At 34.7% G+C, this 25,080-nt stretch overlaps 1 protein-coding gene across 8 annotated transcripts in view; it reads left to right on the forward strand.

The window, feature by feature from the left end:
• The window catches only part of LOC125051499 (uncharacterized protein CG43867), a 315,007-nt gene that overhangs the window by 91,605 nt on the left and 198,322 nt on the right, over positions 1–25,080 (forward strand). For all 8 annotated transcript variants that reach the window (XM_047651827.1, XM_047651831.1, XM_047651830.1 and 5 more), the window contains exon 4: positions 1,360–1,516. In XM_047651827.1, coding sequence (XP_047507783.1) covers positions 1,360–1,516 — 157 coding nt within the window. The remainder of the gene's footprint in view (positions 1–1,359; positions 1,517–25,080) is intronic.

Genomic DNA, 25,080 nt, shown 5'->3' on the forward strand with positions numbered 1-25,080 from the left:
AACTGTTTGAATGTTAAGTTATTTTTTACCTTTACTTAATGATAAATGTAGTCTTATCTATCCATGCAACCATTTTAGAAGAGTTTTTCAAGAAACAAAAGATTCTACACTATATTCTGTTCGCACAGGCTGTATAAGGTATTTAAAATGATTTAATTGTAAGAAATGTTCTAACCTAATAGAAAAAAATTGCGTGGCAAAGTTAGTGATCCATGATATAAAAATCTTCCCACCAACGGAACTTAAAATTGCTACTCGAAGCACTTGCTGAGTGAATGACCTGAGTAATGAACTAGAATCGCAAATTGATTATGATTCGCTCTTATTCATAGATTCGTTGAAGTTTTTATTTAATACTTCAAATAGAAAGTTTTTTAATATTTCTGCCATAGACTATTCGTTAGTACAAGTAAAAAATATATTCTAACTGTGTTATAACAATATCTATGTTATTCCTTTCAAATGGGGATTAGGCTTTTTCTATAATTAAACAAATAAAATCAATGGGGTTGATTACCCAGATGTTGACAGGTCACGGTGAATTCTTGTCGTATCTTTACAGGTTCAGGGTTAGACAAAGTGCTGCCTGTCTTTGTAGCAATGCAACAATAGGTTAAGAGGCATTTTTCTGTAAATGTTATGCAAAAAGTTGTTAAAAGAATAAGGTAGTAGAGCTTAACAATACTATTTAATTAAGTTGTACACATACAAAAGTTATTTATTACCACCGACGACAACATTGTCGGGGAATTAGCTAGAAAATATATATAAAGAAACAAACAATGTATTGAGCTAGCTATAAAGTCCTTAATAAATAGAGGATCACGAAACATACATAGTTTTATTGAAGAACCTAAATAAATTTTTAAAATTTAACGCATTGTTAGAATAATGTACATAAATTAAAACATTAGTGACCAAATACATTGTTAATTAATTTATTTATTTAACAAAATATGGGATTCAGTTAAATACAAGGAATACAATACCATACTTTTCTTATGTTTATAATTTACCATAAGTTGTTCTATTTTTAAATGTTTTGTTCTTTACCATTTTTATTTTTTTTATTTTAAGTAATAGTAGGCAAACAGGCAGAAGGCTCACCTGATGTTAAGTGATACCGCCGCCCTTGGGTACTCACATTGTCAGAAGGCTCGCCAGCGCGTGGCCGGCCTTTCAAGAACTAGTACGCTCTTTTCTTGAAGGACCCTAAGTCGAATTGGTTCGGAAATACTTCAGTGGGTGGCTGATTCCACATAGTGGTGCACGGCAAAACCTGCCTTGGAAAACGCTCAGTTGTAGAACGACGGACGTCGAAGTGATGCTTAGCAATAAATCAATTATTTCCTTTTCTAGGCCCTTTGCCCACTCCTCTCGCATGGATCCATTGGAGTACGAGTTGGCGGCTGCCGATGAATCTGCCAACTGGCAGGAGAGATGTCTGGAGCTACAGTTGGAGTTACACAGGAGTAAGCACCAGGCGACGCGGGTTCGAGATATGTTACGAGATAAGGTAGGATAAACATAGTATAACTATATAATATACAAACGTTGTTTTGGCATGTATATTATTTCTAGGAAATTTTTTTTAGTTCAATAAAAATAACTATCTACAATAATAAAAAATAGGGGGATCGAAGAGGGGTGAAAATGTTAAATGTATTTTTTTTTTCGTTTTTAAATCGAACCAAAAACAATTCAAAAAAATAAAAATTGGGGTGGACACCCCTTATCACTGAGGGGTTTAAAAGATATATAGTAGTCGATTCTCAGACTTACTGAATATGTATAAAAAAATTCATAAAAATTGGTAGAGCCGTTTCGGAGGAGTATGGGAACGAACATTGTGATTTAGGAATTGTATATTTTAAGATATAAGTATATATATGATATATGAGAATATTATTCTTTATTCCATAGTCTTATCACCTATCTATACGTTTCTTAGAATAATTATTAAACTTACCTTTATTAATATCACTTACAAGATGTCTGAAGACTTAAAACATTTATTTAAATTTATAAGACCATACTTACTCAAGGGTTAAAACAGGTTAATTGTTAACTTGAGCGAGTTAATATAAAGTTACTCAGACTTCAGTGGACTTTCTTAGGTACTCATATTAAATGTATTCAAGTGGAAACTGGTGAGATAAAAATGCTAAATCACGTGTACGAATTCGGCTTGAGTTTCAGATTCAGAAATGAGATTTAGGGCTAAGTCTGGCTTACGGACGACAAAAAGGTACTGGATTTTGACATATGAGAGTGAGTTCGCGCTAAGTCCCGTCTCATCATTTGGCAGTTAAGTTCATGCGGCCTAACACCAACTAAATCGCAAAATTATTGTTCAAATTTGAGTTTTATCGCATATATAAATGATGAATTAATATTTTTTAAATATTTACAAAAGGTTTAAGTAATTGGTAACTCTGTATCTGACTATGAGTACCGTTAGCTATGATTTTTATAAAGATAGCAATAATATATTTGAATAGATGACAAATTAACTTTATCTATAGATCGCAAGTTGGATAAGACATAGACATAACATTTATTACTAACAAAAACACACACAAAATAACAATAATCGAAGAAAAAAATAAAAATATAATGGCAGATATTAAAAAATAAAAAAAAATGTTTTTCCTTTTCCCACTCGGTTCGTTTCAAGTGTGTAATGCGTGTGTGCTGTGGTTGTAATTGGCCCTGGCTCGGCATTATGCTGAGGAGCAGAATGTTCCACAGCGCTGGTCATTCTGCCAGAGACCACAGCAGCTAGTTTGCGGCTCAGACGCAAAAATCTAAAGAAAATGTAATTATAGTATAGAAAAAAAAAGTAAAAGTAACGTAAGCGTACTTATGTAATTACAAAATTATAATTCGTTCAATGCAGTAAACTTATTTTTTAAATCGTTAACGGATTTACAATTCAAATATCCCTAAAAGTGAAGGCTTAGTGAACTTTTAATTGAGCAGAGTTGAAAACGTTTGCATAAAGTTTAATGATTGTCAACATGGACTCGACGGCTTACGGCCAATCGTTAGGACTGTATTATTTATACTCCATTTAAACTCTAATTAAAACTTAATATTTAAATGAAATAGCCAATTAACTTGACATCTCTGTGTACTGACAAAAAAATCTTATATATTTTAGCATGACCAAAATATCGCAGCAAAAAATAATAAGAATAATTTTTATTTTCTCCCATATAACATTTACAACAAACAATAAGATAACAGTTGAGAAGGCATTGGGAGACTGGTTTCCAAACTAGGCAAGAACCTGTGATATGGATAACCAGGCTTCTATTCCAGAGATTCATATTGAGTGGTTACAAAAAGTACATACATATAGGTATGGGTAGGCAAACAAATTGAACGTTTTTATTAAAGAAAGAAAAACAAAACAGTCAACTAATTAGAAGTTAGTACAAATAAAGTTGTATGGGCGTATGTGAGGGTGTGTGTGTGTGTATGTGGGTAAAAGCTCATTAATATATTTCTGTGCATAGGTAATTATTACAAACAAATATGATAGGATACCTCATAGATACGGGAGCTGTTAATAAGAATATACTGACAAGGATACGAAAGGGAAGGCTCTGTAGAAATAATGAATAAGCATGAACACCGTTCTTCAATATAAGGCAACGGTGGATGGTGAAGTCGGGTTGTGTATGCCTATTGATTACGTACAACGGACCTATTGAGAATCTAAGTGCGGAAACTGAGTCCACAAACCATCCCTTGTTATATCTACCTGGACCAAATCTAGGATGTACTAGAGAAGGGACGAGTAAAAGTACCCATAGCCGACGGACATGGCAAGCAAGAGATGTATGTCAGGACCGTAGCAAGTGGAGCTCTGTTGTCTCTGCCTGATATAAATAATAGTTAAAAAAAAACTAAAACACACGCTTTTAAAGCACATCAAACTAAAAAGTGAAAAATAATTCCTAATTTAGGCTGAAAATGGTAATGAACAAAAAATACTGGTATTATTGTGAAAAAGCGTGGGGCGCTCTGTGCCATATTTTTCGTCTATCGGGCAACCCACGTTAAAAGCGTGTTTTTTAGTTTTTTTAAACTATTATTTATTTTTTAGTTAGTTTTTTTTTATTTTTTTTCATTTTTTTTTTCGGATTATTGCATTGTCATCGATCATTGACAGGTGCGCAAAGTTTGAATTAAATCTGTCCGTTAAAAGTGGGTCAAAATCGAGTCCGAAGGAGTCGGTTACATACATACAGGTGTAGCTAATATAAAGCGTGTAAAAATTAAGCTCTTACATTTTTAATCTTAAGCACACAGGGAAATTCAGACACAGTTTTGTACTTTGTTATGATACCAATAATTAAAATTAATGTATGTTTTCAATAACTCAATAAAAAACCGATAAAGGAGGCTTACGATTCGTCCTGTTCTTTTTTATACTGTCTTACACTTCAGATACCTAGTACTAAGGAATTGAAATAAAAGTTACCTTAAACAAATCGCGGCTTCGCACGTGTAACACAGACTAACCATATGACAGAGATTAGCAAACCACAGTATTTCAGCAAAAAGTTACACTTTGAATTGCTATCCTCCTTCATTTTTGATTTCGGCTAAAAACAAGATTCACTGTATATATTTCCATTTAAACATTTTAAACATAATGTTTATTTCCGAACATTGATGGTTCTTATCATAGTCAGATGTTGAACTATCTTATAAATGGATATATCACATAGCCCTATGTGGCCGAATAAATAAAACAAAAATAAATCAGCGCGGACAACCTTTTTATGTCTAAGCCTCAGAAAAACAAGTCAAATCATCTCTCAGTCTTCTCAAACTTGTCACAAATATATCCAGTTCTGGTGCAGAACTGACGAAACGGTTAAACAGGGAGATCAGCGGAATCGGTGACTGTTGGTGGAGTACAGTGAGCTTCACTCAGGCAGCAAGGCATGCCTTCGGGATCTTAAATACTTTTCAGGCTTATGAGCCTAAGCAATTCCGGAAGAAGGCCCATGCAGTTTGTTCTACCCCTCAAAACATTAAGTGCAAAGTATATTGCCGATTGCTATCTCAATAGTTCTTTATATAGTAATCACAATTGACTATTTCCTCTACACCTCAAGCTAAATTTACACATTGGCAATCCTGGGCAATATACATATAATACATAATATTTGATCTGTCAGCTCTGATTAATTTTAGTCTATGCAAATCTCAATAGGGTGATACATCTTGTATCGGCGCTTGCAGCGTCAATAAATCAATCCGCCCCAAATAGTTGTAGTAAAACAAATATTTTAGCCCTAACGAAATTATCGTACACATATTACACGTCACTTATGATTTACGGATAGTATTTCTTATTCATATCCCATGACTATGTATATCTTGCCAGTACAGAAAAATGTTATCATGTTTATTCGTTGTTGTATGTATTTTATGTTTTTTGATATTCTATGACAATCTAATTATGAATGCAAGAAGTATTTACTTTTTCTATTTAGCATCTGTTTAAATAAGCTAATTTTGTTGTTTTTATTTTAAAATAATGAGAAACTAGGTCAGGAAGGTTTGTTGTCCTTGAAATTCTGTAAATGGTAACCTTTTTTAAAAAGATATTCGCTTCTAACGATTTACCAAGAATATTATTATATTTAAACTCATCATCATATAAATATTACAAAAATTTGTGTTTTTTGTGACTAATTTCACCAAGTTATCCAATCCGCCCATGCTTAGGGCGCTACGAAGCACAACAACGTCCTTGCTACGATTACGAAATCGCTCACGCCCTCTACGCATAATGCTACAAAGCTACGAAAACAGTGCAATACAAAACTGACAAAAATGAAAAACATGACGTCACGTCCCCTCCAGGGGAGGGAATCGTGTCGGAATTTTTAATTCAATTATGATAGCGATCTTGTTTAATGACCGGTCTAGGCGTTTAATGGCGTTCTCTTCACTCTTGAATTATGAAAAAAAACTTGGGACTTCACCGGTTTTATATTCCGTTATGAATTTAACAAAAATAATAGTTTTTCTGTTATAGAAATTGACCTTTAAAATATAAACTCTTATTGAAAGGTGTATGTAATAGTGTAATAAGAGTAATTTTATCAGTGTTGGCCTATCATAGGTTATATAGGTAGGTTTAATCCCCGGCTGTGCACCAATGGACTTTCTTTCTATGTGCGCATTTAACATTTGCTCGAACGGTGAAGGAAAACATCGTGAGGAAACCGGCTTGCCAACCCAAAAAGTCTACGGCGTGTGTCAGGAGCACTGATCACCTATTTGCCTATTAGATTTATCATGAAACAGATTCAGACATATGAAGCCCAGATCTACAGAGATTGTAGCGCCGCTGAATTTTTTTTAATGTATAATATGAGTAAATTAATTAAAAGGCCGCTTCTACTCTAAGTTTAATAACTCATTGAAGAGACTAAGACCCCCGAGTTTGTTTCGACATTTCTTCTCAGGGCAGTCAGTTAGGAAATGTCGACTTCATCTAGTTTAGGAAGACATTGTAAAAGTGATTTATATAGTCCTACTTGCAAGAATAAACTATTTCTATTTCTATTTCTATTGAATAATGTATAATCTGTATTGCATTAAACCCTATCGAAAGATTATGTCATGTATATTAAATATATACGAAATAAAAAAATCCAAAAGTATTTGCTTAAATGACAAAACGCTTCCAAATTCAAAATTGCTTTCGGTAATTTTTTCAGTTAATTTGCACATTAACTGCGAAAAAGTTTTCTACAAAATGTGAAGAGAACAATGAGACCTGAATTCGGCAGATGAATGCGACCCTTGTAATGACGTTTTTGACGTCTTTTATTCCGTTTTAACTTTTGTCTTGCCCTACGGATGTTTGGAATTCTGAAAGTCGAGTCTACAAAGGCAAATGATTTCACGGTTTGAGATCCAAGATCCGAGTTTTAAAATGAAGTTTCATAATACACTTTAGATTTTTTTTTTTTGAAATAAGATTGTTATAAATAATTGAAATTAAAAATTTAAAACAATGTTCAATCGTTATAATTAATGTTTTGGTGTTCTTATTACTCCAAAATTTTCTCAATGTGAGAAACATATATAAGTATACATAATAATAGTCCCATATAACCTTACGAAATTAAATCTAAGATTTTTGTTCTTTAGGTTTTATCCTCAGATAAAAGACAAAAGGGGACGCAGTACTTATGTATTTTCTTTAATAATAGCGGAATTTTGCAAATACCAGATTCGCGACAATAAAATCAGTGGCGCTACAACCTCTTTAGGTCTTGGCCTCAGATTTCTGAATCTGTGTCATGATCATTTCTAAATCTAATAGGCAAGTAGGTGATCAGCCTCCAGTGCCTGACCCACGCCGGCCACTTTTTGGGTCTAAGAAATGTCGGTTTCCTCACGATGTTTTCCTTCTTTCCGTTCGAGCAAATGTTAAATGCGCATATAGAAAGACATTCCATTGGTGCAAAACCGGGGATCGAACCTACGACCTCAGGTATGAGGGTCGCACGCTGAAGCCACTAGTCCAACACTGCTCTTAAACAAATTCGCGACAATAGACGGCATTTTAATACTCGCAGAATCTAAATTAAAATAATTACCTATCAATTCGATGTAGCAGTAGAGACTGCTGCTACATTGGTGATACGCACTCGAATCGTCTAGTTAATAAGTTAATAATAAATTCGCGAGTGAAATTGTTCGAATTCAATAATTCTCTAAGATATCTATCAGAAAACACTCTTCCATTATCAAACATAAACCAGGCGACTGATTAAATTAACATAGAAGTTTGCGGCCTGACAAATTTATCGTGCCGAATTTTTTTAGGTGATCCCATAAAACGTTAAAGTTGGGACCAAATTTAATTTTCATTTATCGGTAGATTGCCTTTGTTTCAAATTTCGATGAATTTTTAACGGTTTTATAAATTTACAGATGTTATCTTTTTTAATTAAAAAGCAATTGAATCGGTTCCATTACACTGTTATGAATATACAGGGTTTTACAGGGTGAATAAAAATGAAGTTTCAGTCAATTTGAATGTTTTAGATATAGCTATACTTACCAAAAAAGCTTTGCACTGTTAGTGGCTTTAGTAAACTTCTTGATAATTTGTTTAGTTGTTCGACGACGGCTTGATCCCTTGATATAGATATGTGGGGACTCTCTGCATCTTCTACCGCATTTACCATCGAAAGTTTTCATAGCAGTTTTTCGGATTATTACTTACAGCTGTGTTTCATTATCGGACGTCTACGCATACAAAAATACTAACCGTATCACCTCGACGTCCGTTGTTCCATAACTGAGCGTTTCTTAAGGCAGTATTGCCGCACACCACCACTATGTAGAATCAGCTACACTCAAGATGGATCAAAGTTTTAAGGGCTGGCAACGCACTTGCGATCCTTCTGGCAATGTAAGTGTCCATGGGTGGCGGTATTACTTTACATCAGATGGGCCTCCTGCCCCTTTGCCACCTGTTACATTCAAAGTCAAATAATTTATTTCAATTAGACCATCTAAAATGGCACTTTTGAACGTCAAAAAAAAATATATATATAAAGAATATTCTAGTTGCCATTGAAAACAAAATTGTAAAATGTTTAATTCTATTGATTGGTAACTTTTTTATAAATGTAAATATCTTCATTACTCATTATATTTTATCGGCGTAATATACATCTAATGCAATAATTATCCTCGAAGACATGCAAAACAATAGGGCAAACTTAGTAATCAGCAATTAGTATGCCAGTGTTAAAAGCATTTAGGTTAAATGAGTACGTTGAACATATGTGGCGCTTAAATTGTCTTTTGCGATAACTGGATTATAGAACAAAGGGCAAACGGGCAGAAAGCTCATCTGATGTTAAGTGATGCCGCCCATGGAAACTTCCAATACCAGAGGGCTCACGAATGCGTTCCGGCCTTTAAGAATTGGTACGCTTTTTTCTTTAGGTATCGAATTTATTCGGAAATCATTTCAAAGTGATTTGCAAAAAGTGTATTTTTTTCAATGCCCATAGACTATATCTCTGTATATATAATGCTGTATAATAGTCAATGCTGTTTGATAATTATTTATATAGTCAGCCTGAGCTATTTCTGTCATCGATTTGTGGTGGTACATGATGCTTTTGTCACGTTGTTTATCACCGTAGGAGTAAATATTGATTGCGAATCGACATAGAATATCCATTGCCGCAATTTAAACACATGTTCAAATTACTAGACTAATTTGTGACATGGATACAGTTTTGTTATAATTAATTACGAATACAAGAGTGCTCTTATGCTACGATAAAAAGACACATATTTAGACGATAAAAATGATTTGAGAATAAAACTGTGTTTAACTTTAAGAATGGTTAAAAAACCATTCGTATTATGAAAACTTAACCAAAACCTTTGTCGTAAACTCTAGACGAGTGAAGCTTTTAATCTAAACTATACCATCCCTTTCCATAATATGAAACAGCTCACGTTAGGGTCAATACATTGTGATCATGCCACGATTTCAATTAAAGCGCTATCGGAAAGTCATTAGAGTGTAATTAAGAGACGCGCCAGCCAAGATATTTGCATGTGATGTAGCCAATTGCAGCGTACTACTACCTAACTACAACGACGAACTATGTAACACTGTTTTTATACAGGATATCTCTATATAAAATTATCGTTTCACAGTTATTGTTCCCTCCTCCGAAACAGCTCGACCGATTCTTATGAATGTTTTTATGCATATTCAGTAAGTCTGAGAATCGGACAACATCTATCTTTCAACCCCTAAATGATAAGGGGTGTCCACTGTCCAGTCCAAGAAATTTTTGTTTTTATTATAGGTACGTCATCAATCAGCGGCGCTACAACCTTTTTATTTATTTATTTGTCAAAGCAATAGGTAAGTAGGTGATAAGCCTTCTATGCCTGGCACACGCCGTCGACTTTTCGGGTTTAAGGCAATCCGGTTTCCTTACGATGTTTTCCTTCACCGTTCGAGCGAATGTTAAATGCGTACACAAAAAGTCCATTGGTGCACAGCCGGTGATCGAACCTACGACCTCAGAGTTGCACGCCGAAGCCACTAAGCCAACACTGCTTGCTTTTAAATATCTATACATGGAAATTATTTACGCTTTATTCCAAACATAATGGGTGTCACCGTACTAGACGTGCTGGTACTACTATATTATATAAACGACCGCATCTTACAGGTCCCTCAGGGTCCTTTTCAAAGTCCGGGGGCCGCAATAGTATAGCTGATTTCATCTTAATACAAATACAATAGAGACTTAGATTTAAATTTTATCCACTAACCTATTTTTATATTTTAAATATTATTTATATGACCACGATGACCACGATTGCTGGAAAACCTTAATAATGGACCTATGTCTTAACACAGCGAAACAAACCCTCTCAAATTAAGCAATAATACTTAAAACAAAGTATATGAAGGTTATATTCGTTCGTTAATTGTGTCAGGGCGTTAAAACGATATGTGACTAGCTATATTTGTGCGTCATTGAATTCCAAATTTACGTATATTTCAAATATTTTAGGAGTCCTTGGGGACGCATGCCTGGTGCTTCTTCTTTGAAGCGTAGCACATTTCTATAGGCTACAAGAAACCATTATCTAAAACTATGCTTATAGATAATGTACAATGGATGGAAGTTTTAATAAAGGACTAGCCGCAGATGGTTAAATGATCGAAAGATTTCAATGTTGAGATGTTGGAAAATCAAGCAAATATTTGTCGATTCATTTAGTTCCCATTTCATAGTCTAAAGAATAGCCACCTTCTTTCCAATACTAGAAGTAATTATTGATAAATTTAATATATGAAATTCTCGTGTCACAATGTTCGTTCCCATACTCCTCCGAAACGGCTCGACCGATTCTTATGAAATTTTTATGCATATTCAGTAAGTCTGAGAATCGGCTACTCTCTTTCAAACTAAGCGATAAGGGGTATTATGGATTTTTTGAATAAAATTTTATTTTTTTATAATATGTATAAAAATACATACAACCCTTAATTTTCACCCCTCAACGATCAACCCCTACTTTTTATTTGTTAATTATGACTTGAACTCAGATTTACATAGAAAAAATTAACAGAACAACCTAAAAAGTTTTCATTCCGGAAAATCGAACATTCTCCGGGGTAGCATAGCAAAATGTTCCATGTTGGTATGTACAAAAAAGGTGGGCTAAGTAAAATCACATTGAGGAGAAACGAAGTTCGCGGGGGCAGCTAGGAATTTATATTAATAATTCATAGAAATATGTCAGTGCATCTCTGTCTATGTAGAAGCCAATACTCTATAATGTATAGATTATAGACGACGGTCTATACTCTATACCGTCGCCTGCAGACTATCTATGCCCGCAGGTATGCCTGTCTGACGAGACAGCCCATGATCCGATACGGCCGTAACGATAAACGCAATCACTTGGGGATGCTTTGTGTATACTGATATTTAAGGATTTCAACAGTGATTGTACTAAATTTTATGATAAATGTTAGAATTATTAAACTTTAGGTGATGTTGTGTAAAATTACTGACAAATTAAGATATTATGCGTATTCATTTGAAAAAGCTTTTGATGACATTAAAAAACAATTTTGATTGCCTTGAAATCGACTCCTGGTTTTTACGCTGTTCTGATGGGAGAAAAATACTTGGTCACGGTATTTTTTTGGTGAGACTAGGTCGTCTACTTTTTAAATTCCTAAGTATTTTAAAGGCCGGCAACGCACTCGAAAGCCCTCTGGCATTGAGAGTGGCCATGGGCGGCGGTATCACTTACCATCAGGTGAGCCTCCTGCCCGTTTGCCCCCTGTTCTATAAACAATAAGTAAAGGGTGTACATTAACAATAATTCTGTTTTTCTGACACATTTTACAAAACTATACTGTCCGCTCCAAGTGCTTCCTTGCTGACCACGACGATCAGACATGAGCTGCTGACTGAAGAGAGAGAGAGAGAGAGAGAGATGCACGAATGTACGTGAATAACCATATGAAAAAAAAATCAATCAACCAACTAGATTAATTATAAAACCTCTCGTTTGTATGAAGTTACGTCTCGTAATAAAAAACTTTATACTTCAATAGAACCTTCCTACACAAATGTCGTCTTAATTTCAAGCCTATATAACGTAGCAAATGTGAAATTCCAGTTCCAAATTTATGATATTGAATCAAAGGAGGTGTAGTATACCGAAGCACACTAGTGGGGGTCAGTCAACGGTCTACCGCCGTGGCGTGCGGACGTTACTTGAGTCCTGGGATCGTACCGCTTATAAAGTGTACCTATCGGTGGTGTTTCTGAGTATTTTACAAGTGGCGACGACGGAGAATGTTAGTTTTGAAAGACATAAGGAAACATGGTATGTAAGGAAGGAACGCGTGTGAAAGAGAAATGTAAGTTTGATTTTATATAATGTTGGACCGTGACTGTTTTATCAGTCTTTTATATTGTCAACAAACGAAAAGGTTTCATAAAATAAGTACCGGCCAACCTGCCAAACGAAATAATGCGCGTTAGTAACAATGAGTCACGAGTTTGCACCTGTGTGCTACGCTTGTTGTTTTTATTATATTGTTCACAATTTGATAATCGCTTTTATTATATTATAAAAGGAAATAAAACAAACAAGCGCTGCTACAAGAAGGTGTTGACTGAGTGTCATAAAATACCAAATATGTTAGGTACATATTTGGGCCTGATTTTGTATTTCTCATACACGTTCTAGTTACAGTTACAATGGTTGGTTGGTCAGTTTGAGAGACCAATGTTTTGCTATCACGGCCAATATGATAGGTCTTGACGATTAGTAGATAGCAATAGTTAGATCAATATGAAAGATCGATGTTTTGAGAGGTCAATTTGAGAGACCCATGTTTTGCTATCACAGTCTAATATGATAGGCCAAAACGTTCTTAAAGTCAATAAGATAGACTAAGAGAATGGTGTTAAGGTCAATATGATAGGCCAAAACGTTCTTAAAGTCAATAAGATAGACTAAGAGAATGGTGTTAAGGTCAATATGATAGGCCAAAACGTTCTTAAAGTCAATAAGATAGACTAAGAGAATGCTGTTAAGGTCAATATGATAGGCCAAAACGTTCTTAAAGTCAATAAGATAGACTAAGAGAAAGTTGTTAAGGTCAATATGATAGGCCAAAACGTTCTTAAAGTCAATAAGATAGACTAAGATAATGGTGTTAAGGTCAATATGACAGGCCAAAACGTTCTTAAAGTCAATAAGATAGACTAAGATAATGGTGTTATGGTCAATATGACAGGCCATAACGTTCTTAAAGTCAATAAGATAGACTAAGATAATGGTGTTATGGTCAATATGACAGGCCATAACGTTCTTAAAGTCAATAAGATAGACTAAGATAATGGTGTTAAGGTCAATATGACAGGCCATAACGTTCTAAAAGTCAATAAAGACTAATTCTGAGTACATGCTTTAAAGTCAATTTGATAGACTACTTTTATTAGTAAGGTTTATTAGATTACACCGTATTTGGTTTAATGACAATAATCATTGATATTAAGATCAGATTATTGTGCGAAGTATGCGTGATTAATGTTTCGTAAATAAAGAAGATATATTTATACGGGTATAAACCTGTAGGTGATTAGTTACGGTGTCGTAATGATACAGTGATATGTTCTGACAAGAACAGATCAGAATAGATACGGTCGTGTGTTCTGAAAAGAACAGTTTCATCGTTGTCGTAAGACACGGTAATATGTCCTGACAAGGACAGTTGTTAAAAGTTTTGTCGAGAAACAAGAATAATATGTCCTGAAAAGGACAGTTGTTAAACGTTTTCGTAAGAGACGATAATATTGTTCTGAAAAGAACAGTTTATTAGCGTTATCGTAAGGCCACGATATCCAAGTGTTCTGAGAAGAACACTTTCGTACGCTTCGACGGCTGCGCGCAGAAAAGGTTCAACTTTTTGCCGCGCCGAGTTTTATCGCCAGACACATAATTTTTGGCCGCTAATATTGATTCAAGCATTAAAAAGCGAGCTTCTTTATTAAACGTTCGTGGGCTTGCATTGCAAGAGGTGTATTACAACATGTCGATGAGAGCGATGGCGCTGACGTTTATGAAATAGCTATACAAAAATTAAATGAATTAATTTTTCACCAAAACAAAGCAGATACTACGAAGGATATTGTTAGCCTGACTATCTAACAAGAGGAAGGGGAGAGGTTTGAAACTTTCCTTTTACGGTTGCGAACTCAAGCTGGTACCTAAATGCCAGTTTCCAGCTAAAGATGAACACTTAATAGACCAAATCGTAGAAAAGGGCCGAAGCTCAGCATTAAGGAAGAAAGGCTGGCAGGTGAAGATTCGATAACACTTCAACAATTAATTACAATTGCTATTACGCTTGAGACGGTTAACAGACAGCTTGATTCGTTTGATAAGCAAGGATCAAGTAAAATTTTGATACGAAAATTCAGAAATTAACCGGGTAGATGCAAGAAATTACGTGCGGTTCGAAACTCAGTGAAAACATGTTCTCGTTGCGGCAACAGCAAACATTTATCATTTGATAATAATTGGCCAGCCAGAGATAAAAAAATGTTTAAAATGTGGAATCGTTGGCCATTTTAGGGATTACTGTAAGACTAATGTACATACACGAAATGACGAATACAATAGAACAAAGAGACTGAAAATAAATAAAGGAACAAACCAAGATACCGATGAAGTGGATTATGTATTCCATATGGATGATGACACAACTAACTATCAATTGTAAAGTGGGTGAAGAATTTGTTGCTCGGTTATGAAGGGACAGCGAATTTTACTGACGAAATTATGGTACATGGATCTGATGAGTCGCAACACGATAAACGGCTCGGAAAGGTGTTACAATTACTGAAAGATAACAATGTTCTTCTTAACCACGACAATGCATCTTTAAGAAAACAAAATTGAATTTCTAGGACATATATACTAACTGAAAAAGGAACAAAGCCATTGGACAAATACATTCAAGCAATCCAGGCTTCAAAAAAGCCATCCAACATTGAAGAGATACAGAGTTTCTTGGACTCGTTATCTACGTCGGGAAATGGATACCCAATTTGGGAACACTTACAGAACCCCTTCGGCAAATAATAAGACTTAGATTGAGTAGATCTACTAACATTAAAAAATACTGGACAGACGTTCAAGACGCTTCATTTGAGACCCTCAAGATACGACTGTCAAACTTAAAAACACTTGGCTACTACAACCTGGTGGATAGAACGCAAATAATAGCAGATGCATCTCCAGTTGGTCTTGAAGCGGTGCTCGTACAAATTGAACGTCATGGACCTCGGGTAATTGCGTTCGGCGATAAAATTCTTACTGATTGCGAGAAGAGATACTGTCAAATGGAGAAAGAAGACCTGGCTCTGGTATGGGCAGTAGAACATTTTAAGCTTCATCTACTGGGCAGAGTTTGAGCCCATAAGTGACCACAAGCCTTTGGAAACTATCTTCGGTAACAGATCCAAGCCGCACGCATCGAAACGATGGGTTCTGCGGCTGCAGGCTTACAATTATAAAGTAGTCTACCGATTAGGGAAAGAGAACATCGCAGACCCTATTTCACGCCTTTGTCAATCTGCCTACCCAGTTCCATTCGACAATGAAAACTACATAAATGCAATGCAATTGTAGAATACAGCATATAGCTGCAGCAGCCGATAGCTGTTCCACTTGTTGAAATTGAAACAGCCAGTGCAACAGACAGGGAAATAATAGCATTAAGAACTGGTGTTTTTGAAGATAAGTGGAATGCGTGTAATAAGGTAATAAAGCCCTCAGAGGGAATAAACTTATTATTTCTAAACAACTTCGTGATCGAGTTCTTGAGGCTGCTCACCAAGGACATCCTGGCTTTGTTGCCATGAAAGGTCGTCTAAGAACAAAGGTTTGGTGGCCTAAAATTGATAGGGATGCTGAAAGTCGTGTTAAAACCTGTAAAAGTTGTACGCTGGTTTCATCACCTAAACCTCATCCAACTAAAAGACGAGACCTTCCAAGTGAGCCTTGTCTTGATGTGGCGGTATACTTTTTGGGACCATTACCATCAAACGACTACCTACTTATACTAGTAGACTACTACAGAAGGTATAAGGAGATTAAAATTATGAGGAACATTACTGCCACAGAAACCATTAAAATCTCAAGGAATTATTTTCTCGATTGGGATCCTAACCTATTGCAACCCTAACTTCCGATAGTGGCAATTAATTTACAAGTGACAATCTCAAAGCGTTTTGTAAGGAGTGCGGGATTGTAATTTACAATACAATACCCTATTGGCCACAGGTTAAGTAAAAAAGTTAGGTAAAAAGGATTGGAAAGAGGACCTTCTAGAAAACCTTGTAATGTACAACAGCACCCCTCATACAGTAACAGGAAAAACCCCGGCTGAACTCTTCTTTTGTAGACAGTTTCGAGATAAAATTCTCATGGCTACAGACATGGAACATAAAGTCATTTATTCAGATTTTATATACAGAGATAGGGAGAATAAAGAAAAAGGAAAGGAATATGCTGATAGGAAGAGAAAAGCGGCGGATAGTCATTTGGGAATTGGGGAAAAACTAGACTTCAAAATATGATAAGAGAAAATAAATTGCCTCCTAATTGTGGTCTAGAGTCTCACACGGTAACAGATGTAACGGTGGAGACATTAGGGTAAGAAATGATTCAACGGGGAAAGAATACCGCAGAAATGTTGTCCACCTTAACAGGGTTGAAAATGGTGAGTTGCAAATCATTAACCACCACGCAGACGACGAGATAACGAAAATGAAGATTAACGACTTATCGTCCTAAAATGTAAAAGAAACAAAATCAAAGTTACTTTTCGAATCATTTGATGAGTTTTTATTAATTTTAATAAGGAAGGGATGTAGTATACCGAAGCACACTAGTGGGGGTCAGTCAACGGTCTACCGCCGTGGCGTGCGGACGTTACTTGAGTCCTGGGATCGTACCGCTTATAAAGTGTACCTATCGGTGGTGTTTCTGAGTATTTTACAGGAGGCTGTGCTGTTATGACGCCATTACACCCGGAGACAATGAACCTTGTGTTTTATTACCTGGAAAGATCAGAGTTCAATTAAAATAGCATTTAAAAGGAGATATAAACACAAAGAGTTTTTCTGTGGCTTAACGTTTCCACTTTGTGCGATTAATTTAAACCTAAAAGTATTTTTTGAGATATTTGTAATAAATAAGTTAATTTTTCAATAACAAAAGAATACTGCATGCGTTTAGTTAGTCTAGGAGGTTTGTCTTTGAAAGTGAGATCGGTGCCTTGAACCCGCTCATTATAATTAAGGCCGTGCCTTTGAAGTGTTAAAAGGAAAAACTTAAAAGTAAATATTGTACCCATCTATATTCGTGTCTTTTGTGCTCGCACTTTACCCACATGATGCCCACTAAACCCACTAATGACGATGCTCTCGAAGAAGGCAATACTTCTCCGACATCTGCTTCATAACACAGAACAATTCTCAATGCTGACATTGTTCAAGGCCTTATTCCAATAGGGTCCTACTACCTTTACTGCTTTGCATAGATAAATTAACACTTGCTGAAGGTAAATATCGTAGGGATGTCGGCGTGCCATAGACAACGTATGTCAGACTCAGAAGGCTGTTTATCTTCTACAAACAACATTGTTTTATTTATTTATTTGCTTATTCCTTCCGCCAAAAGCCAAAAACGGATAAACATTCAAGCATATATATAAAACACAGTTACAATGATTACCTACTGATACACAATAAAATAAAATATATATAATAAATTGTAAGATGCATTATTCATTATAATATATTTAATATAAAAGAAGAATAACAAAGCCATTATATCTAATAAAGGATAAAACGGAGGCAAACTGTTACAATGCCTCTGGATACAGGCTGAAAGTATGTTTAAGATCATAGTATTACAGGCAAGAGGCAAAACTGTAAACCCCTAAAATAATGCCCTAAAACAATGGGCACCTATAGGCAAAAATGTAGGTGAATAGCTGGGAATTGAAAAGACGACCTTAGGGTCACAAACCGCTTTTAACCACAATACTACATCAACTTGTTGTATTATTCAATTTCTCGTTCCTATATTTTCTAAGAACAAATTTAGAAAAGATTGCAGCAAGCTAAATTAAATTCTCTGTAAGAAAATTTCAACGTTATTTCTGTCTTTTTACACCGTCTGAACGAGACAAACAAAAGTGGGAGATTTTAATTGGTGTAGTAATTGGATTTCTGTCTAGAGCATATTTTAAAAGAAATATGTTACGTTTACGTACGTGTGGACTTAAATTACTTTTGCGTATGGTGAATGACGTTAACCAATGATTCAGTATCATTAGGTCCTTGTGTAAAACGTTACGATGCGGGGCGGGGATTGAATTACGCGTTTTTGTTAATATTATTTTATACTTACACCACATAATAGTAACTAAAGAGTTACTAGGTGGTCACGAAAGGTTTTACTAGACTTGGACTGTACTTGGGTACTGAAAAACGTTACGGCGAGTTCATTGGGGGAGGGGGCTCAATAATCTCCAAAAATTGCGTTACGTAATACTTGAACGCTCGCTTATCTTTCGCCAAACACTGGCACTCTTTTGGACCCTGAACCATTTCGCATTGCCATCAGCCTTCGCTTAGGAGTGCCTATATATATCTACTCCCCATAGTCTCCAGGGACACTCCCTGTGGCTTTGAAGTAGTAGAAGCCTTGGACACCATGACCTCGGTTGCCAAAAGAGTGCAGGTCGTTTTTCTCGCCATGCCGCGCTCAACGACATTATACGCCGTTCGCGTGCCTCCGTCAATGTTCCAGCCATTTTGGAGCCAACAGGCATCGCAAGAGACGATGGCAAGCGGCTGGATGTCGTTGATCCCTTGGAAGATGGGACGGGCTTTGGTATGGGATGCTACTTGTGTGGACACGTTTACCCCGTATCACCTCCCTCGGACAAGCAAGAAATCTGGGGCGGCCGCAGAGCACGCGGAAAATAATAAACGGCTTAAATATAAGAGTCTTTCCTCCAACTTCAATTTTGTTCCTTTTGGAGTAGAGACTCTTGGGCCGTGGGGTTGAAGTGCACAGGCGCTAATTAAAGATTTAAGTAGCTTTTTAAATTTGTTTAATTTTTTTTAATTAATTTTAATTACTTTATTATTGCTATGTAGGTTAAGAAAATTGTAAATACTGTATATTTGATTGTTATGATTTTAGTAATCACATAAACGCTTTACAATGTAAAAACGATTAGATACCTCTGATATAAAAAAACTCAAATACCTACTATTTGAAATTACTACGAATTTTAGATAATAATTAAATCAGTGGCGCTAAAGCGTCTAGGTCTTGGCCTCAGATTTCTGAATCTGTTTCATGATCATTTTTAAATCTTATAGGCAAGTAGGTGATCAGCCTCCAGTGCCTGACACACGCCGTCGTTTTTGGATCTAAGACATGTCGGTTTCCTCGCTATGTTTTCCTTCACCGTTCGAGCAAATGTTAAATGCGCACATAGAAAGAAAGTCCATTGATGCCCAGCTGGGGTTCGAACCTACGAGCTCAGGTATGAGAGTTGCACGCTGAAGCCAATAGGCCAACACTGCTCACGAATTTTAGAAAAGATTTCTACTCTACGATTTTGACATTTCAAAAAGACAGAAGAAGGACGCCATTTTAACAAACACTACGAACATATAATATTTTACTGACTATTGTGTTCGTGCTTCTGCATTAATGCCAAAGGGGGCCTAATCTCTCGATATTAAACTCACGAGAGCACTCCCCACAAGTTGTTTATGAGGAATTTTGAATTTCACTGCGGTATTGCATTTTAAATGCGTCAATAAACTGGAATATGACGATTAAGTCTATTGCTTTGGTATGTATCTATATGAAAATAACGAGTTCCTTTTAAAACATATGCCAATACTGAATAAAAACTATGATTATAAGCAACAATTCATAGAATAGGATTTTTATGAATTTGTATAGTAAAAGCAATATCGAATTCCTCTGTCTATGCAATAAGTGTTATCAGATACATACTTTCAGTATTAAGCGCTAGAGTTTCGACGATATCACTTACATAAGAAGATCTTCTTGTAGTGCCTCTCCACTACTGGAGGTTGGCGGTCAGCTTATACTTCTTCTTACTCTTCGCCAAGCGCAGACGATAAGACGATACACTTTAAAATTAAGCAACCACGCAGAAAAAAGCGTAGAATTACTCCGGTATGTCTTTTATAAGTAGTCTAATATAAGTATTATTAGTTAAATCAAATTCAAATAACTGTAATATTAATACCTAGTAGTAGAAGAAAAGTGTTTTGAAAAGAAACAACTTACATTAGGACAATACGAGGAGTTCTTATTTTTAACAGACTTCAAAATTGGTCCACGGATGGATCTTTCTGGATGATCACATGATTCAGATCCAGTCTCAGTTGTATTCAGACAAATATATATAATATTGGTCTTGGTAATACAAGACAAATAACAAATATTGTTATTTAATAGTTTTCAGTTAATTATGAAGTCGATTTTCAAGAAAATTTACTATGAACATATATAATTCACGACCGTTGTCTTTCCTATATTTGCGTACTCATATTATTCCACATATCTCAGATAGTGGTTCTGAGACAAGTGAATGCCAAAGGGAAGCGAGGAATTCAATAAAGGGTTTCGAGCGAGATAAATCTTCAAAAAAACACTTTAAAAAATATGCTGCATAGCAGTTGTAGCTAAATGCTATTTTAAATGCGGTTCTCTGTTTTTTTCTTTAGTATGGGGTTTAAAATTGTGCAATGGCATGCGTAAAATTCCATTGTTTGCATAATTTTAAAACAATTAGGGCGTCATTATGGCGGGTGTTTTTCAATTGTTTTTATAGAGTTTTTTCTCCTTTATAAATCCTCGAACATATGATATAAAACTAAACAAGGCATATATTTTATTTATGTGTTTTTTACACTAAAATATTTTTTTTTTTTGGACGCTCTGCACATGATTGTAGAGCAATCACAACCAAACAAGAAATTCAATTTAATTTTTATGTCAATTCTAGGCCACACATATACTTATTTATTCATTAAAATGTATGATATATGTTGTGATGTAAATACAATTTGTACAGTCAATCGATCTATTTTAAAATATATAACAACTAGCAGACCGGCCAAGCGTTGCTGTGGCTAAGGTTTTTGTTATATTACATAGTAGCCCTCCCTTAAAGGCCAGCAACGCACCCACTAAAATGGGTGTCCATGGGCAGCGATCACTGCCATTTATGGACGTCCCGTAGGCTCGTTATAAAAACAAATCATTTAATATTTTCGTTTAAGTATCAAAATGACTACTGCCAATACAACAATGAACGGACCATAGACAACCTCTTAGTTCTATAATATTAAAAATAGATTAATTTCATTTCGACTTAACGACGCAATTTGTTCTATAAAAAGTCAAAAGAGGAAATCGTTGCCCACACATTAAGCTGCACTTAGATGCACAGTAAATTATGGAGGGGCGCGATGGATGGTGCTAATAGGCTCATTCGTCAGGGCGCACCGCGTAAATCGTCTGGAACTTTCGATTGCACTGCCACTTGATGTATTGTGGACATGCGGAACTTTATTTGATAGCTGACATATCTGTCAATGTCAGTTTTATTACATAAGTATTTTGTCTATGTTTGATGCGCTAATTGTAATATCCTCTATATTTGTTACAGTAAAAATATGTGTGATAATTATCATAAGTAGATTAAAATATATCTAGTATTTATTATATGTTTTACTTTAATTATAAACAAGATTAAATGAAGATATTTTCTTATGCCTTCCATTACTCTAAATAAACTTGTTTTTAGTTAATATATTATATACTACGTGTAAAGTGACGCAATGCAAAAGCGAATATATAACATTTGCATATTTTATTTGCCTCTTCACAATATTGACTATAATATTCCTATTATAGGCAATACTGTGAAGTATATAGTTCTATGGTAACAGGTTACCAGGCTTCTATCGCGGATAGAAAATATACAGATGCATGATGACATACTATGCCTAAACTAAAGTAATAAATTAATTTTATTTTTATTACTTAAAAAAAGAAAATTGAAATATAATATAGATCTTTTTAATGTAAATTAAAAATTTGAGTTGTAAAGTTGTCATAAGAATTGAGACTTTAAACTAAGTTTAATATCTTTATAAAATAAAAAATAATAATAAGTGTTATACGGTGAATATAGTGTCATAAGTAAAAAAAACTCGCGTTAGAAGTGAAGTGAAGCGACGTGACGTAACAAGATAAAAATCTTTTCAATAATTTGATTCTACGTATGTAGAAAAAAACCACACTATCAATAGAAAAAAGGTATTTAATACTTTAAAAGTTTTATTATAACCCATTATCTAGTTAAAAAAAGTTTATTTAAATATCATAATAAAATTATTTCTACATAATTTAAGAAATTGACATTTTTTATTTTAGTTTGCATAACTTCAATAAACAAAACAAAACTAAAACATGAGTGATTGTGTGTGTGTGAATCGGTGTAAGTAAAAGTTAAAAACGCCTTTAAATTAAGAGGAAAATTATTCATATGATTCACGTTTTAAATTTTATTGAAAATTCTTATAATCCCTAACCATATTCAAATCGATCACGCGTGCTTGTAGCTAAGTGATCACTCGAGGGGTGTATTAAGTGTGCCTGCACTTATCTTTTACGGTGCGTTTACGAGCGCCACGCGCACGTCTATTTTTATTGCTGAGTGAATTGTATCTGTGGTTTTATCGTGAATCTACATCGCGGATTTGTTTTTGAATGTACTTAAATATGTCTCATCCATTTTATGGTTGAAGAGATTTTTTTACTATTAACAGTAACAAAAAACGTGTGTTATGTATACGCGTTAGAAGTTATACTTCTTTAAACAAGATATTAAAAAAATCAAAAATTTTATTCTACGTTTGTAGAAAAAACGACACTAACAAATGTTGACTATAGCTAACTTCAGGATGTCGGTTTTTAGTGATAGTGTGCGCGCGCATCTTAAAAATTTACTCCCATAATTTTTCCCTAACGCGCCAAAAGAAGTATAACTTCAAAAAACAAGGGAAACGAAAAACAATTAACACAATTAATTAAATTATCTTCTCAAATGACAGGGATAAAAAGGGGTTCCTAAAATTGTAACTAATGGAGTTTATATATAAATGCTTGTTTAAATACAAGAAAATATAACGTTACAAGTTTAAGATATACGCATCAATTATATAAAACACAAAGTAAGGGAAAAAACATATCAGTTAGTAATAATTCATATTTTTTAAAATCATTCATAGATAGATATCAGATAGAATTATATTCATGAAACATAAATATAAATGAATTTTATCAGATTTATCAACTAGTGAAAAAATAATTAGTAGTACATTCGATATATATTAAAGTTTAAACTACATTTATGACTGTATTTATTTTATCATTCCTCCTATCCGTTCCTTTCAGTTATTAACTCTGCCACTGCGTGGCTTTTAGACTAAAATACCTTTGATTTTACCGGCGTAATAATAATTTTCCAATACTTATTTGCTCGCATTTTTTTATTATGAAATTTGTTTACCTAAAATTAATATTGCTTTAAAGTTTGTAGTTTTAATAAACCATGAATATCTTAATAAAACACACAGGTGGAAACCATAAAACCAAATTCATAGAAAGTGACGAGCTAAGAAATAATTCTTGACACCACTCACTCCATCTTGTGGTTCCCACCCTCGTAAGGACTGTGTATTCATGTTGCACTCAATCTAAAAACAATATCGCTAAAGTATTCATGACAAATCGCTGGCTAACGAAGAAAAATAACTACGCATTGCGCGATTTAGATAGGGGACGATTTTTATGTGTGCTTATAGTGAGAGCGTTCAAATTTATGAAATACTAGCTGTACCCAGCCACGCTTCGCCGTGGCGCATTGTTATTGAATGGTTGAGAAATGAGAAACAAAACAAAGAAAACATATCAAATAAGTTAAATTTTGCAATACTTGTGGAAAAAAAATGAAAAAAAACAAAAATACAAAAAAAATGATTTAAAAGAAATAGATAAAAGCAATCCTTGATGCGGATTATATATCATGCTAATATTTCTGAACTTTTTCAGTTTTTGAAGCGTACACAAACCAACATAACGTTTTTATATATATAGATATTGAAGAGAATCTTTAGAAATGTCCGAACACAACGAAATCAGTGTAACAGACTTTGGTAAAAGCTTGAATAATGTTTTTATACATGCATTTTCTAATCTGATCAATGAATACAAAAAATTGTACCTGCAAATCATTTTCTCACTGACATTTTGCTTTGTAATCTATTAGACTTTACATACTCTTAGTCTGAGCTATGGATTACATATTAAGTGGTCCTGTCATCGTTTCGAAAAATAATTTCTCTTCTATAGGCTTATTTGAGTAGCTTTAAAAGTATTAAAAATGGTTCTTCTTCCGCTTATGCCCCGTATTTCTTCGCTAATAAGTAACAGGTAGCAGTGTATGTTGCAGCGTTTTTTAATATCGCTATCAATACAACCACACAGGCATCACTCAAGGTAGGGTGCGTAACTATATAACACTGTTTAGATTGATGCAATTTACAAGTGACTCAGATTTATAGACTATGATAAGAGAACAATTGTGGAGCATTTTCATAATGGGAATCGCTCCACTTCTTTCAAAATAGCATAAAAGCAATAGAAATGAATTAAATCCAGGTACAGCGTTTTTTCGTATTATAAGGTATATAATGGTATTGTGAAGGAAGAATGTTGTACTGTTCTTTCAACCTAAAGGGTCGTCCAATCTGACTAGCCGGCCCGAAGGACCAGTGGCTCAGGACGAGAATTTGTGTATGTCAGAGATAA

Source organism: Pieris napi, chromosome 8 (assembly GCF_905475465.1).
Source record: "Pieris napi chromosome 8, ilPieNapi1.2, whole genome shotgun sequence".
Taxonomy (NCBI): domain Eukaryota; kingdom Metazoa; phylum Arthropoda; class Insecta; order Lepidoptera; family Pieridae; genus Pieris; species Pieris napi.